The sequence below is a fragment of the Microtus oregoni genome, unplaced genomic scaffold, assembly GCF_018167655.1.
Source record: "Microtus oregoni isolate MIOR12 unplaced genomic scaffold, Mior012 000014F_ref0000157, whole genome shotgun sequence".
Taxonomy (NCBI): Eukaryota; Metazoa; Chordata; class Mammalia; order Rodentia; family Cricetidae; genus Microtus; species Microtus oregoni.
Window position 1 is genome coordinate 36,776,302 of NW_024543073.1, and position 17,483 is coordinate 36,793,784.

Sequence of the window (17,483 nt, forward strand, 5' to 3'; positions counted from 1 at the left end):
GAGGTGCTTGCTGTTTTAATTCTATATACTTTGCTAAACTCTTATGGGTTAATTCAAGTTGTAAGAGGTAGTTACTAATAAGCCTGAACAGTAGGCAGTTTATAATTAATGCAAGCTTCCGTGTATTTATTTAGAACTGAATGACTGCGGGACTGGGAGTGACAGAAACTTCCATCCACATAACATTTTACTTATGTATTTAAATATACATTTATTATATTATATACATTAAAATATAGTTATTATAAGTCTATAGTAAAACTTTTTATATGAATATGTAAGGAAATTGGACTAATTGTGATTCTCAAATTAAGTTGTTTTTCATAATTAAAAAGAAAAAGAAAATATCTGAAAGAGAGGCAATTTCTTTTTTAACTTTTTTTTAAAAATTTGAGATTGTAATATAAATGAATACATTTTTCTTTTTTTCCCTCTATACCCTTATGCATTCTCCTCCAAGTTCATGACCTCTTTTTTTTTACTAATTGTTCACTAATAATGATGTATATACATGTATTTTCATGTGTATATGTATGTGTATTCTAACTAACCTGTTCAGTCATATAATGTTACTTACTGCATATATGGTTTTCGAGCTGACCTGTTGGCTCTGGACAACCAATAGGTGTGTGTTTGCCTCGGGAAAAATCCCTCTTCCACTCCTGCCTTTCCTCAGTTGCCTAATGCTGTTTTTGTAGGATTGAGGCTTTATGGGCTTTCCCCATCCACTTTGGCATGTCTGTTGGTGTCTTTCTTGTTCAGCTCATGTTTAGATGGTCATATTACTGAAACTTTATTGGGTATAGTTTCTTATATTATTCGGAGACAGAGTCTCACATAAACTCCCTGACCCTATTACTCTTAAAATCTTTCCTGCCTCTCTTCCAAGTTCCTGGAGCCTTGGGTACTGTAAGTGTATATTCATTGGGGCTGGGTTCTACAATTCTGCATATTGATTACAAATGGTTTTCTGTAATGGTTTCCTGTATGTTGCTAAGAGAACTTTCCTTGATGTGGGGGGAAGACCACCCTCTGTCTGTGAGTATGAGAACAAATATAGATTGCTTTTAGGGATTATGCTCAGTTAGTAAATTAGAAGTGTTGATTTTCCTCTAATAGCCCTGACTTCATTAGCGCTAAGTAGATTTCATGTACCATGCACAAATTTCCTATTGTTGAGTGGTTCCTAACTCCAGGTAGAAAGCTGTTGGTTCCTGCCATTGTATGCATGCCACTACTGCCTCCTCAAGATTATTGTGCCATGTGTTTATTGATGTGGTTCATGGGCTTCATTGCTGGATAGGGCTCTCAGTTGCCTCCATCCTTTTGAAGCTTGCATAGAATTTCTGAACTGTATGGTGTCTTCAGCAGTAGGGATTTACCATCCACCTCTTGGAGGGTAACAAGGGCAGTAGGAGTAGGCTGTATGTTTTGGGGAGGGCAATAGGAGTAGGCTGTATGTTTTGGGAAGGGCAATAGGAGTAGGCTGTATGTTTTGGGAGTCCCCTGCACAGCCCTGGCCAACAACTCAGAAGAAGGCTTCTCATGTCTGATATTGGGGTTTTTGTTTAGGTGTTCTTTGGCTCTTGATTGGAGCACCCTTGTGGCTGAATCTTTTTAAAGTGGAAAACACCACTGTAAACTACATCTGTATGTAATCTCTTCAAATACTAATATTGTTTCTAATTTGTTCTTCTCTGGTGGAATACAAACCTTTTATAATAAAAAAGATAACCTTTTTCTAAAAATGTAACTTTATTTTATAATCCAAGTCGGATTGAACATTTTAAATCCAAAAATCAAAAGTCTGAAATACTTGAGAACAAGTGCTTCTAAGTGACACATGATGAAAATTTCTGATGTAAAGTCAAAAATCCATGCCTCTATGTTATGGGCCAAGCAAAACAGACTAGGTATACCTAAGTTGTGTATTAAAGTTACCTTCAGGCATGTATATAAGAAGTATAAAGAACATCAATTAATTTTTTGTTTAGACTTTGGTTTTATGATAAGTTCAAATGAAAAATTTCTAAGGTACTAAAGATTTAGCTCAGTGGCCCAGCATTTGCCTGCCAAGCTCAGTGTCCTGACATCACTGTGTGGGCTTTAAAAGCAAATAACGAAATCACAAAATGTAAGTGGGATTTCTATAGTCTTGTATTTTGTGTGTGTGTTGAGTATTGTCTTTAGTGCAATATCTAAAGTTCTTTACTTGTATGCAGAAAGAAATGAATTCTCTTCATAATGATTATGCCAATGAATCAAAAATCAAGGATGTCAAGGCAGATATGGATCTCACAGAAGTAAAAAATGCCTTAAAAAAGCAGATATACAGAGACATATATAGAGCTCAGGTAATGCTTTTCACACTAAAATTCTTTCCTTCGTAAAATATAAGTGACTGGGAAGTATGTTTGAATTCTGCTTGTTTTAATCCAGACACTTGGTAGTATTTAGAGAATGCTCTGTGTTGGTAGGTCCTTGAAGTCTGACACTGCAGACTAGCTGGTTGTATTACAACTTTGCGTCTCTGATGAGTTTAAGAAAGGGGCTTGAGAACAGGTGATTTACATATTTCTTGTTAAAGCAGGAACCCTCTTGGTCTACCTTTACATTTCTAGTCAATTAGCATTTGAATTTATAACTTTTTAGTAACAAAATTCAATGTATTTATAGCTTCTCTAACAATTTGGGTATTGCTTTGCTATCTTTTATTGTTTTCCATTGGCTTGCTTAATGAATACCTTTGAAGAACTTTCTTGAATCAGGATGTTATCTTTTATATTTGTTGCAGATACTATAACCTTTTCTAAAAATTTTCAAGTACAGGTAGATTAAAACAATACAAAAAGTTTCTATGTGTTATTTTTAGAAAACATAAATTCATTTTTCTCCCCTTTGGACTTTTATATAACATGTCCTCTGCATTTACATTTTTAATAAAGTACTAAGAAGAATAGACAACTTCAGATCTTTAAAGTAAAAATGGCCTGAAGTCATTTTAATTGAGAAGACAATAGAACTAGTCTATTCATGAGAATACTATGACCCTAAAGTGATGATAGTTACTAATTTGAGTCAGAATGAGTATATAGTATTATTGAATAGAATAATTATAGCTATTAATGTGTTCCTGAATCTGTTTTCAATGCTTAGCCAAGGTTTTGTGCTTTGTAAACTGAAACATATTTTTTAATTTAAATTGTTAAATCTAATTATATGGTTGTCATTTTGTAGGCTGTCCGATACAACTGCATTAGAACTGATAAACAGCCTGTATACAATGTAGAGGTAAGGGGCTTGGAGTTAGATGGTTATTTGAGTAAAAAAAAGAAGTATAAATTTTAGTTATTTTGATTTAAGGTAATGTAATCAGAAATGTGGTGGGGAAGGATTATTCTTTTGGGAAAATATTTCAACACAGCTGTCAATAGTGCTAAGAAAAAAATGTACCTAGTGCTCATTGTAGGTGAACTATATACTTTTTTTATATATCTTGACTTTAATAATTACGGCTTTGGTGTTAAATTCTTCATCCAATACTTCCAAAATATTTTCTGTTATTTATCAACCATTCATTTTTTTAATTGTTTTATTTACTTCTGTGTGCTCTTCAAAAAGGGTCCAGTTAAAAATTGACATCTTCAGATTTGTAAAGCAAACACTTTCTCTCTAAGACTTTCTTTAAGAGGGACAGTTTACCACTTCAGGCGATGAAAAATAAGAAAGAAACAGCAAGTGATACTTTTGCAAACCTTCTAGTTTTTGTTGTTGTTGTTTGGGTTTTTTTGAGAGCCTTCTACTTATGAAAGAGTTCAAAAGCTGTGCAGCCTGTGTTGTAAGGACGGGAACCACCTATTTACAGATGAGGAAACGGAAGCTCTTTACTAATTCAAGAGCTGATCTCAGAGGTGAACTTTTCTGCCTTCAGACAGAAAATTTTTTTTCCTTAGGGTAAAAATGCAGAGCTCCCCAGGGGGATATTAAACTTAATTGAAAGCCTCATAGAGGGACAGTTCTTTAAAGAAGCCATCGAAGAGCTCTCCTCCTTGCAAGCCCAGTATGTGCCCCCTGTGTGCTTTCTCCATGCCCTTCTAGAGAATGTTCTGCAGGTAAGGACACTAAGAATCATTTTTAAAAGAATGCTAAAATGTGAATATTAATTGTAATTTTTCTTTAAATCTCATTTTACTAGAAAGTGCAGTACCCATTGTTACCACTTTTTCTATTTTTAACAATATTTACATACTATATAAATAGTATGTATATAAATATATAAATAGACTTAGCCTATTGAAAAATGGTCAGAATATACTGTATAAAAAACATTGTTCAATAAAAAAAGAAAAAATGTTACCTTTTTCTGTGACTGTAAAGTGACAGAAATGTCAGATTATGGTATCAGATTGCTAAAATGCTTTTAGTAATTAATAGTCATTTTCTTTATGGTATACAGCTTAAGTGAATGTAATTAGTAGAAACAGTTAATTGTATCTATGGAGAAATGGTCTTCTTTCATGTTCAGCAGGGTGCTGATTTTAATGTCATGGCAGGGATAAACTATGCTGTGGTAATATTGGATACGTGTAAGGCTGGCATATGAAATAAAGCATACATCCACACAAACTATGCTGTGGTAATGTTGGATACGTGTAAGGCTGGTATATGAAATAAAGCATACATCCACACAAACTATACTGTGGTAATATTGGATACGTGTAAGGCTGGTATATGAAATAAAGCATACATCCACACAAACTCACATATGCAGAGTGTGTGCATTTTCACATTTGTTTGGACTTGAAAAAGCACATTAAATAGATTTTAAAGGTTAAATGGTGCTAAGATTACCTATTCATTTGTTCACAAAATGCAAATAAAATCAGTTGTACATCTATTTTATATTTATTATTGCTAATGTGATCATTGATTTTGTCTCTTTTGAAAAATGAAATGGTTGTCATTGCAGATCTTTGATTATGCATATAAATAAAAAGGAAGAAAAATAAATAGAGGATTTAGTAAAAGACAGTTGAGCAAAATTGTGGTCTGAAATCAGGCTTTTAGTACCTATGATTTAAAGAATTGATATAATTATCTTATTCTCTTATTAAAATATTAACAATAAATATTTTTGATCATTTCAATAAAATAAAGTCTAAAATTCAAAAAAAAAAGACTGGTATATGAAGAGTTTTCACCTTGGCATTCTTTAGAATGTTCCTTGAGATTCTTAATCTCACCATATCTGCTACCCCTAGTACTTAATGTTTCTGATGTGTGAATGTATACAACAGTCTTCCCTGGTATTTAAAACTGCTGTAGTAGTCTAATCACAAGATTGGGCTAGAATTACTGTTCTAGATTTAAACTAAATTAACTGGCGGAAGTATTTTAGCTACAGTATTTTATTTTGTTTATTTTTAAATAATAGGATAACATAGATACATTTTCTGGTCGATACTTTCATATATTATCAGCTCTTCTTCATCTGCATCCTCCTTGGAAATCACCAGCCATGTTAAGATACTACTTAGAATTATTTCAGTGTCCAACCTGTAGGAAAGGAGCCTGGTCTCTGGTAGAAGTGCTTATCAGGTAAGTTATTCTGCATATGAGGATGCATACATTTGTCTAATAGTTGTTTACTGTTTTTTAGGAACTGATTTTAATAAAGCATATTTGTGTTTTTAGAAAAAATATGAATGCTTATGTTTTGTATTTTGTTGCCAAACTTATAAAAAGGACAAACTTTATATTGATTATGTTTGTCATTTTCTTAAAAAAACAAAGTATACAAAATAGGATAATGCCACATTTTAAATTTTTTTTCCAAAATAATGAATTTGTATTTTTTGAAATAAAAATTATTGAATATAAGCATCAAATTTTAGTCATAAAAAGCAGAAATATTAATCATGATATGCAATATCTAGTTTATGGGTTTATATTATTATAGTTAGATATTTGAATTTTTACCATCACATATTGTTTTCCAGATCCATCATTACATATGTCATCTCCCTAGGCCTTTCTTTGTTTTCTGGGTGTTTCCAAAACCTCCAGTTTTCTTTCCACTAGCTAAACTAATTATGATTTTATGATTTCTACTATAACTTTGGTAGTCCTCCTTTGTTGGAAAGATTTTTTCACTTATGTATCCACAAGTGTCCTTCATATAAGAGCAAAAAGACACTTGGGTAGCTAGGCAAAGTTTAGATCTTTATAAGTTTCTTGAACACATAACCAGGCTTTGTTGCAGAATAATTGGGATGAAGTATGTTATAAACACTTGAGTCAGCAAAGTGCTTGTCACACGAGCATGGAGAACATGTGTTTAGTTCCCTGAACTTTTGTTTTAAAAAGCGGGTATGGCGACAGTATGCTTGTAATCCTAGCATTGGGCAGAGGCAGATCTGTCTGTCTCTGGGACGTGCTGCCATTGTGAGTTCTGGGTTCATTAATAGCTCCTATTTTGCTGGATGTGGTGGCTCACGCCTTTAATCCCAGTACTTGGCAGTCTAGTAGCCTGGCCTACAAAGAGAGTTAGTTCCAGGACAGCCAGGGCTGCATAGAGGAACCCTGTCTTGGTGGGGGAGCTATTATTTAAAATATAAGGTGACAATTCATTGAGGGAGATACCTGATATCAACCTCTGGTCTCCACATGCACACAAACATGTATGCATATAAGCAAACACACAAAGACAAGGAAACTGGAGACAGAAATGAAAAGCAACAGATACATTGTTGATATTATCAATAAAAAAAATTGGAGTTAAATAATGAATACCGTTGCTTAACTTCAGTCTCTGTAAGTCTTAAAATTTATTAGTAGTCTTGCTTTCTCTGTAAATTTACACTGCAGGGCTGGAGAGATGGCTCAGGGATTTAGACACTTTTTGATCTTCCTGAGAACCCAGGTTCTATTCCCAATACCAAAATGGTGGCTCACAACCCTCTATACTTAAAATTTTAGGGGATCCAATACTCTTACGTTCTGACCTCTGCTGGTACCAGATACACACAGTGCATAAGCATACATGCAGGCAGAAACCTCCACGTATAAATAAATTTACAAACTTCTTGATTTAACAATCATGTCTATGTGTGTATATGTGTGTGCATGTGTGTGTATATGTGTGTGTTTGTGCACTATAGAACTGTGCTAACAAACTCTTTCCTCATATGCACAAGCCAATTCAAGTGTGTAGTAACACACAGCAATTGCCATTTAAAGTTCTGTTAATCATGTTTATGACAAGATAAAAATAAAATATTTAATTTTGAAAACTCTTAACTAGAAGCTATTTACTCGTTTATTAATGTAGTGGAAATGAAAATAATCATGGGTAAGAAGTATACTATACTTAGTATTATTATCTGATATCATGGTGGATCAAAAGGACTTGATGAAATTTCTGTGTCTTGGTTCTAACCAGTGAAATGAAGTGAGCAAACAGAGTATTGACAGTTGCTAGATACTATATTGAAACAGAGAAACTAGATTTGTGTTAAGAACTAAATCTTAGCCGAGCAATGGTAGCATACACCTTCATTTTCAGCACTCAAGAGTGGGTAGATCTCTGTGAGTTCAAGGCCAACCTGCTCTACAGAAGGAGTTCCAGGACAGCCAGGGTGAAACAGAGAAATCCTGTCTTGAAAAATAGACAATAAAACAACTCAACAACAAGAAAAAAGAACTAAATCTTTTACATTTGACATGATTGAAATTTAAAGGAAGAAAATATTAAGAAAATTTTATTGAGCTTGCTTTAAAACTGTTGAAGATTTTGTTAAAATTGTAAAGTAGTCTTTAAAAATAAATATTTTGTCCACAATTTATTCAGTAACTTTCTTTTCATGAAATACATTGTTGGGTTCTTATTATTCAGGTCTTGCCTTTTCAATGAAGGTTTCTGTCATCAAATATCAGAAAATATTGGTTCTAAGGTGGTCCATCTTACATTGCTCAAGTTTTTCTTTCATTTACTTGAAAGTGAAGTACGGCATTTGAGTCAAAAGTAAGTGCTAATCACAAGAAATACTTTGCCATAGTTCTGTTGTTTATAGTTATATATGTATCTCTCTTTAAGAAGTCTCCTACTTTATGTTTCTGTATAGGTTTTGTTTCCGTTTTTAAATACATCCCAGTGGCAGTGACAATTTGCTTACATTTTTTTTTCTTTCTCTTCAGTTCATGTTTTTCTTACTTTTCATTTAGAAGAATATGTTTCGGGAACATATATATGTAAGTTATAGGTGATATATATTCATAAATGCCCTGTATACATCACTGGTTTTTATTGAACTGAGACCATTTTTTTCTGTTATAGGCACATTCATATATATGTATCAATTCACACATGCGTGTATTTATGTGAGAGACCAAAGAAAGGCTCAACCTGAGAAGCAGCCCTCAGTAATATCCATCCACAGTGTTTTTCGAGACAGGGTCTTTCATTGCCCTGTAGCTCATAGAATAGTGACCAGTGAGCCCAAAGACCTGCTTGACTCGACTTTCCCAGCACTGAGACTATAACATACTCAACCCATGAGACTATTTTTAATATTTTGTCCTTTATTATAGCTCTGTTGTAATCTTTATATATTACCACCTTTCTCAAAAACTGGTGACATTCTTGTTCTATCAAAATAGGTCTAATAACTGCTATGATTACATTGATATAATAATTTACTTTTTGTTTTTGTTTTTATTAGGTTGTGTGACTGGTCAAGTTCTCAAAGTCTAAAGGAAACAGAAAAAGGAATTCTTCTTGAAATCTTTTGGTCAGGGAGTGAAACTTCAGGACTTTTGTCAAAACCAGTAAATATGCTTTTGGAGTGGACTATCTATTCTCACAAGGAAAAATGCAAGTCTAATGATGTAAGTTGGATTACTTTACAAAACAATATGATCTATGGAAAATTCAGTTTCCCCTCCTTATCTGTAGGTTTCACAAATATGGATTCACCCAGTTCATATAGAAATACTCAAAAAAGTATCCTCCCTACTAACCATGTCCAGACTGTCTTATCATTATTACTTCAGCAGTCTGGTATAGCAATCATGTCACATTTAGACTGTATTAGTTATAGGTGATCTATACACCATCTGAAACAATGGGAGGATCATGGACATGCGGGCATCAGAGTACTGTGTAAGAATCTTGAGCATTCAGATTGGGGATCTGTACATTTGAGACCTGTGGTATGTCCTAGAAGGAATCCCGGGCATAGATGCTGAGGGATTTTGTCCTTTGCAATAGCTTGTATTTTTCCTTTCCTTTTATAGTTTGAACTCCTTGAACAAATTTGAACCCAAGTTTGTTACCGTTTGCTATGTAGTTTGTTTATGTGTATGGTAGCAATGCTTACAGGGCAGATTCTTCGTCATCTCTCATTGAGACATACTATCCTGCAAGATTTACATGTCCAGAATTGTAATGTCTATAGTTATCATTCTAAATGTTTTATTTTTAGATCTTTCATATATATTTATATGTGTGTATATATGTGTGTGTATAAATATATCTATATATAAAGTATATATGTATATATAATATATATTTTAGACATTCCATTTTTAACAAAACTATGGTTTAAAAAACTAAACTATGCCATTTTGGAGAGTACCACAATAAAACGTTTTGCTTGTTTTTAAAATTTACTGTATGTTCACAACTTACTGAAGCATTTCTTCATGAGTAGATTTTACTGTCATTGCAATTCATAGAGTATATTATCTATTTTCAGAATGTCCTAGAATATTAAGTATAATAAAATATTAATCTTTATCTCAAAATAAATATAAATGAATATATAATTGAAATATATGTTAAAAATTGATAAAGAGAATTAATGATACACTGTCCAGCCGTTTTTAGTTTTAAAAAAGTAAAATAAAACTTAGGCATACACCTGGAATAAAAGGCAACAAAAAATACACTGTAAGGTTTATATTCATAATGCAAATATGTCCTTTTAATGAATAAAGCTATAAACCAAGTGGGAAATGGAAACTAATTATTAAATGGCAACCTGTGGGCTTTAAATGTTGAATCTATTCATTAAAGGTTATGAAAATTTAAAAATAAGTGTCATTACTCTTATCACTTAGACTGTGGTAGCTACTCTTGTAAAGAGTATTATAGATTTTTCTCATGTTTATTCCCTACTATATCCTATGCAATAGAGCTATTTTTCTTATGATATTGTGAGTAGGAATACTAAGCCACAAAATACAATTTTCAATTTTGCAAAGACTTTATATTTCTTTATCTTCAAACTCAGACACTGATCGTCGTTATCACACTGTTTTCGTGACTAAATTGGACTGTTGTCCCTCTCTATTACTTCTGAATCCTACAGGTCACTTATGTGCCATGTGGCCAGGATGTATAGAGAAAGGTTCGCAGGCTCGTCCATAATAAGGGAACTTTGATAGATGTTTAAAATACAGTATTTAGATATTCTATGTCAGATGAACGCATTTTAGTGTGTTGTAGCAGTGTATCTATTTTTTATATTGACATTCCTTTTTACCTGGTAGTTATGATTTCATAGCTAGCATTTGGACAATACATATATGAGGACAGGAGGAGCATGCTTCTCTAAGTCTTAGTCAACAATTAAATGATACCCTCCTTTAGTGCACTGTGTAATTGTATAATCAGCTGAATCAGGCTAGATAATGACGGGGAGTGATATGCAGGGAGGGCGCTTGTTCGTTCCCAGCTGCTCACCCCCACAATAATCACACAGAAATTGTATTAATTAAATCACTGCTTGGCCCATTAGCTCTAGCTTCTTATTGGCTAATCTCTTACATATTAATTTAACCCATTTCTATTAATCTCTGTATCACCACGTGACAGTAGCTTACCGGCATAGTTTTGGCATGTCTGACTCTGGCAGCTCCATGGAGTCTCTCTGACTCTGCCTCCTTTCTCTCAGCATTCCATTTAGTTTTCCCCACACAGCTCTGTTCTACCCTATCAGGCCACACCAGTTTCTTTATTCATTAACCAATAAAAATAACCCAGAGAAAAGGACCTCCCTCACCAGAGTGATATCATTATAGAACTGTTATCTACCATGCATAGAGCAGGGAAATTGCAGAGTATTTTGTGTAGTAAAATTGTATGAGGGTATAAAGAAGAAAACATAATAAGTTGAGTGCATTGTAGTTAATGCCTTCTGTCTTTCAGAATAGTCTGCCTTTGGTTCTTTTTCATTACGTCATTACTTTCACACTTTTTAAACTTTTATTGTCTCATCTATCTTCTTTAATATTTGGATCTTTTTTGTCTTTGTTTCTAATACTTGTATTTAGTAGGAATTACTTTTGGAGTACAACTTGGCCTTCATTTCATGTATTTAATACTTTAATTTAGGGCATGATTATTTTTTTTATTTTTGCCAATAACTTTGTTACTGCACAAACAAAATTGCTCTTAATACAATAATTCTTCTACTAGTAGCATATATTATCTAGTTAAGAGTAGACTTACATTCAAAATTACCTGAAATTATTTCTTTTTTTTTAATTTTTTATTGAAAAAAAAATTTCTGCTTCCTCCCAGCCTCCCATTTCCCTCCCTCTCCTCCCACCCTTCTCCTTCTCCCCCCACTCCTCTCTCCCTCCCTCTCCAGTCCAAAGAGCAGTCAGGGTTCCCTGCCCTGTGGAAAGTCCAAGGTCCTCCCCCCTCCATCCTGGTCTAGGAAGGTGAACATCCAAACAGGCTAGGCTCCCACAAAGCCAGAACATGAAGTAGGATCAAAACCCTGTGCCATTGTCCTTGGCTTCTCATCAGCCCTCATTGTCCGCCATGTTCAAAGAGTCTGGTTTTATCCCGTGCTTTTTCAGTCACAGTCCAGCTGGCCTTGGTGAGCTCCCAATAGATCAGCCCCACATGATTATTTTTTGAATAGTAGTTTTCTTTTGTTAAGTTTGAGTTCTCCTTTTATACATTGTGCTAAGGACTGAACCCAGGGTCTTCTTTTCTTGGTAACCAAGGAGTCTTACTACCAAGCAGTATGGCCATCCCTCAGGAGATATGTATTTTAAGATTTGCAAGTGGATGATGTTGTGTTACTGTGAATGAGTTTTGTTTGTTTGGCTGTCCTTAATCTTATAATTTCTGATGTGAGTTATAGTGAAATGCTGTGGTTTTTCTGCTTTCTTGGAATTTACTGATTTTTTTTTTTGTCCCTAAAGGAAATTAGGTTGCAAGAATGTGTTTTTGTTATAGTTTATGATATTCTTGGTCAACTACTAGGACAAGCTTAATCTACTCTGTAGGTTTTTTTTAATTTTTTTAATGCCATCCTATTTTTCATATTGACATGCCTTCCTAACTGGTAGTGAGGATGCCATAGCTAGCAGTTAGGCAGTAAACAGTTTGTTAAGGCAGAGGATGTTGGTGACGAACCAACCAAAAGCCAATTTTTTTTTTTTTTTTTTTTTTTTTGGTATTTTGGGGTTTCTCTGCAGCTTTGGTGCCTGTCCTGAGACTATCATTTATAGACCAGGCTGGCCTCGAACTCACAGAAATACGCCTGCCTCTGCCTCCCTCCTGAGTGCTGAGATTAAAGGCATGTCCCACCACTGCCCAGCTTGCCAATTCTTTTTTAAAGAATGAAATCCCATGTAGTCTGCAGTTTCTTTTAAATATTTCCTGCGATCTGTTTATTGCTGTTTGTTAAACTTACAGTACTTGTCATACATTTTTATAGATGGGGCTACTGTACTTTTTTATATTTGTAAAATTACTAATACAGTATTTTCATCAATTTTGTTTACTAATTCTTTTCAGCTATGTCTAGTATGTTGCTAAACATTTGACTGTATTTTTAATTTTTGTACTTCCTGCTTGTAGCTCTTTTATATCTCCTGCTATGACTTTTGTTTGTTTTGGTTTTGGAGCTTCTAATACACTACAGAAATTTCACTTTCTTCCTTTGAACATTACAGTAATAGTTATTTTGTGATCTGTGCTGGTTCTGCTTATTTCCATGTGTGAGGTTCTGTTGTTTCTTCCTGTATTATTATTTCCCTGGTCTCCTATGTATGTGTTTTTCCTTTCTAAGCCTTTTATTTTTCTCTCCTGTACTAGTTATTATTTATGACCTGTTTTAATAACTATTTGTAGAAACAGTTTGTCAAAAAACAAAATATATTTTTTACAGAGAGAGTATTCTTTACTTCTGTCATGGGCCTCAGTAAGGACCAACTTGATGAATGTCACAGGCTCCGCCCAGCCCAGATGAATAAGACTCCATGTTTGCTGCGCTCTTTCGTTCCTTCTCAGTCTCAGAGTGGGGCCTGCAGGTCTTGGCCTACTGTGAATTAAGCCTTTGGCTGTGACCTTTCTCACCAGTTTCCAGTAATTACAGAAACCACAGTTTTATGCCTTTATACCCCTCTGATAGAATCTCCAAAACTGTTCAGGACAAAGGGAGGTAGTTTTTAAGTCTTCCTTCACTTTTTACCAAACTCTTGGGTATTTTGACATAACATTTCTCTTAATTACCATATATTTGTTTTATGTATTTCAGCTGACATTTTTTGTTGACATAGGTGTCTGTCCCACCCCATCCAACAGCCATTCCATCCCAAAGAAATAAATATACAGAGGTCTACATTAATCATAAGCTGGTTGGCCTATTAGCTTAGGCTTCTTAGTAACTCTTACATCCTACATTAACCCGTAATTCTTGTCTGTGTCAGCCACATGGCTTGGTACCTTTTATCAGCAAAGCATTTTTTATCTTGCTTCCTCTGCTTCTTGGTTCTGACTACAGACTGAGCCTTTCCTCTTCCCAGAATTCTCCTGTTCTCATCGCCCTGCCTCTACTTCCTGCCTGATCGCCCTTCCTATAATTCCTGCCTGGCTACTGGCCAGTCAGCATTTTATTAAAGCAATACAACTGATAAATCTGTACAGGGTACAAGATCATTGTCCCACAGCAATTTTTAGTTTTCAAAAATTGATCATCAGAATTTCTAAGGCTTCCTTTAACACAAGCACTGAAATTTAAAAATAAGAGACAAATCTTTTTTAATATGTATTTATTTATTATGTATACAGCATTCCTTCCATGTATGTCTGCATACCAGAAGAGGGCACCAGACCCCATTACAGATGGTTGTGAGCCACCATATGGTTGCTGGGAATTGAACTCAGGACCTTTGGAGGAACAGTCAGTGCTCTTAACCTCTGAGCCATCTCTCCAGCCCCAAGAGAAAAATCTTAAGCCAGACTTAATTGCATATATCTGAAGTGTACTTAGGTAGAAACAAGAAGATCAGGAGTTTAGGTTGTCCTCAGCTATGTGACAAGTCAGCCTGGTCTATATAAGACCCTCTGCTATGTTAATTCCCTGGGGAGATATCAAACAAATACTTGTTTACTCAACTACATATCAAAGTAACTATTTCACTTAAGTATACCTTGATGAGCCATTGAGTTTAATTGTGGTTATAAACAGGAACATAAATGAGGAATTACCTTTAGGAGCAGAGGAAGCTTACAGACTACTATAACCTAAAAGAAAAGCTTGCCTACCCATCACGCACACAACAATTACCTGTGTATAAATACTGGGGAGGAACAGGGATCCAGCCATCTGGTACTGCCTTTTGGAGCCTTTCCTCTCCTCTGTGAGACAATGGTAATGCATACCGTCTTGTTAGGGTCTTGTGCAGGTAATCACAGCTGCTCTGATTTCAAGATGGCATACTCCATGAGGGCAAAGTTCTCAATATCCTGTCTAAAACAATCACGAAAAGTAAAATTGCTGCTAGATATAGCTAGACTTTTTGGACACCAAGTAATCCTATTGTGTGGATATAGCTATTTATTAATTAACTGCATTTTATTTATATAGTATATATATTATGGGTGTACACATGCCACAGCATTATAGAGGCCAGAAGACAATTTGCAGAGTCGGTTTTCTCTTTCTATGTCGTTGGCAACTGGGAACAAACTCAGATTGTTAGGCTTGGTAGCAAATGCCTTTACCCACAAAGTCATTCCACTGTCTGATTTTAATGAATGTGTGACCATCCAAATGCATTGAAATTTAAAATACTCAACCAAGTAATTGTATCTTACTGACAATTCAGTGTAGTATGTATAATCTTAAGCTTATTGTTATAAATTACTGTTTGCCTTTTTCTTATTACTCCATATAATCACTTAGAATACTAAATATTCCTTATATAATCCCCCTTTTATTTGTTTTTTTGCATAAGTGATATTGCTCATCTAAAACTAAAAACAATGAAACTAATGTTTTTACAGTATTACTGAAGAACCAGCCAACTATGGATAAAAAGTTACTCAAGAAACACATAAGTAAATGGAAACAGATTTATACATATTTAATTCAAAGGTTTTCTTCAAATTTATAAATAAAAGCACCATATTTGAGAAGCAATCTGCAGAAAATTGTAGCATCAGTTCTAATAGGAAAACTGGTTTTAAAATTTGCAAATTAGTATTTGTAACATTTAAATTTCCTGAACTCACTAACTTACTTTTTTATTGTAATACTTTTCTGTTATCAATCATTCTTATACTTAATTAATTTTTTTTTGGTATTTTCCACTTTGAAGAATTTCATGCATGTTCCCAGACATCATTTTCTATACTATAAAGCATTTGTTTCTTGATTTGCTGAGTTGAAGCATTCAAGTCATTAACTAAACAGAAGTCCTCAGTTTATGCTAATATTGTTTTGTCATAATGTCAATCAGCAAGTATTGCAGAGTGACAGAATGGCAGTGAACTTCGTTGTCATTGATCTGAAAAAGCGCTGTGCTTTCCTTGGCAAAGAGCAGAGGTGAGCCATGTCAAGGTTATGGAGGATGTGCACATTTTCTTAGGTTTCGGTGGTTACTCCCACTTGTTGTTGCAATTTCAAATGGATACCATTTGTATTTAAAGATTAATAAATTGAATTTAAAGAGTTTAAATGACTTACTGACAGCATCATAGCCAGTTAGGGCAATCCCTACGTGGAGGCCAGGTTTATTACAACAAATGTTGTCATATTTCTGATGCCAGTGTATAAACCGGAAGAGGCATCCTGCATGGTTTCTGTTTGATTTTATCCAGCAGAGTCCTTGTCACTGATAGTGGTAGTAATCAGATGGAGCCAGAGGCCAGAATGATAGTTTGTTCTGAATTACAGAGTAGTCAACCTTTAGTAGATTGTGATGATTAATAAGGGGATTGCTTATAATGATGAAGAATGATATTGACAGAATGTGTAGTAATAGAGTTTTACATGTTAGATAGTTTTTCTAATGTGGGTGCGTATGTGATGTAAATCATGTCTTTGTTTCTTTGCTAGTTCTTTGAGTAATTCATGTTCTCCTTTTAGCTTTTGCACACACTTCAGTATTCCAAACAGACTTTATTTCCTTTGATGGTTTACTTGCCATTTTCTTAATAATGTCAAAGCGTAATATTTATTATCCCCTAAAAAACAATAGCACTGGGGTCACCACCAAGCCTGGAATTCCATCTCCAGGATCCACTTGGTGGAAATAAAACCAGCTCTTGGAAGTTGTTCTCTGACAATACTATGTGCCATGTTTAACTGACACACAGTAAAATAGCTGCAGAAGTTATTCCTCGAAGTCAGTGCAAGAGACCTTTTACTCATGTCTATACTACTTAGTTACATCAATTTGGAGGTAAATTATACCTTAAGAAATTCTAATTTTAGGGCTGGAGGGTTAAGCCATCAGTTTAAAGCACTTGTTACTTTTGCTAAGGATTCGGTTTCAGTTCACAGCAGCCCCATGGGCACAGAACCACTCCGGTCTCGGTTGGTATCGAAACAATGCCCTCTTCTGCCCACCATGGGCACCAGGCACATATTTGGTTCAGTTGCATACATGCAGGCAAAACACTCATACAAATAAAAAATATAAGAGAAATATTTATTTTAAATTGAGGTTTTAGATATAGGTATATGTTGATTTACGTAAAATTAAGGGAAAGTCCTAAATGTTTGATTTTTTTTGTTATTGATAGAGTGCTAGATTGTGATTTTATATGAAGCTTATCTTCATAGACATTTTCTACTCAACAGTTTTAGATTCTGGGGGCTTGGGTGATCTTGAATTATTCTACTTGAGACATATTCTTAGATAACGTCTATGGACATGATCAATTTCATATATTGTTAACTTTAATGATATGAAAGAACTAACTTAATATGTTTAGGGTCACATCTGCATATCAGCTTTACAAAGCACAGAATTGTTTTTCTGCAAAATTTCTCTCAGGTCATAAAAGTTACATTGATGCTGCCATTACAGTCAGTCTAACTGCAAGTTTCCTATGCCACATAGCTGCAACTGTAATATTGAAGCAAGCTTTGAGTCCAGGTTGGAAGAAGTAGCAGTGTTTGCATGCATGGATTCTGACCTGATATGATCAAACCACTTCTTGTAACCCCAAA

The 17,483-nt window shown here is 34.4% G+C and overlaps 1 protein-coding gene across 3 annotated transcripts in view; it reads left to right on the forward strand.

Annotated features, from left to right (window-relative positions):
• The window catches only part of Slf1 (SMC5-SMC6 complex localization factor 1), a 67,860-nt gene that overhangs the window by 33,280 nt on the left and 17,097 nt on the right, over nt 1-17,483 (forward strand). For 2 of the 3 annotated variants that reach the window (XM_041663765.1, XM_041663766.1), the window contains exons 9-14: nt 2,223-2,354; nt 3,238-3,291; nt 3,954-4,112; nt 5,435-5,598; nt 7,895-8,023; nt 8,721-8,886. In XM_041663765.1, coding sequence (XP_041519699.1) covers nt 2,223-2,354; nt 3,238-3,291; nt 3,954-4,112; nt 5,435-5,598; nt 7,895-8,023; nt 8,721-8,886 — 804 coding nt within the window. The remainder of the gene's footprint in view (nt 1-2,222; nt 2,355-3,237; nt 3,292-3,953; nt 4,113-5,434; nt 5,599-7,894; nt 8,024-8,720; nt 8,887-17,483) is intronic. The other variant, XM_041663767.1, reaches the window with a different exon arrangement.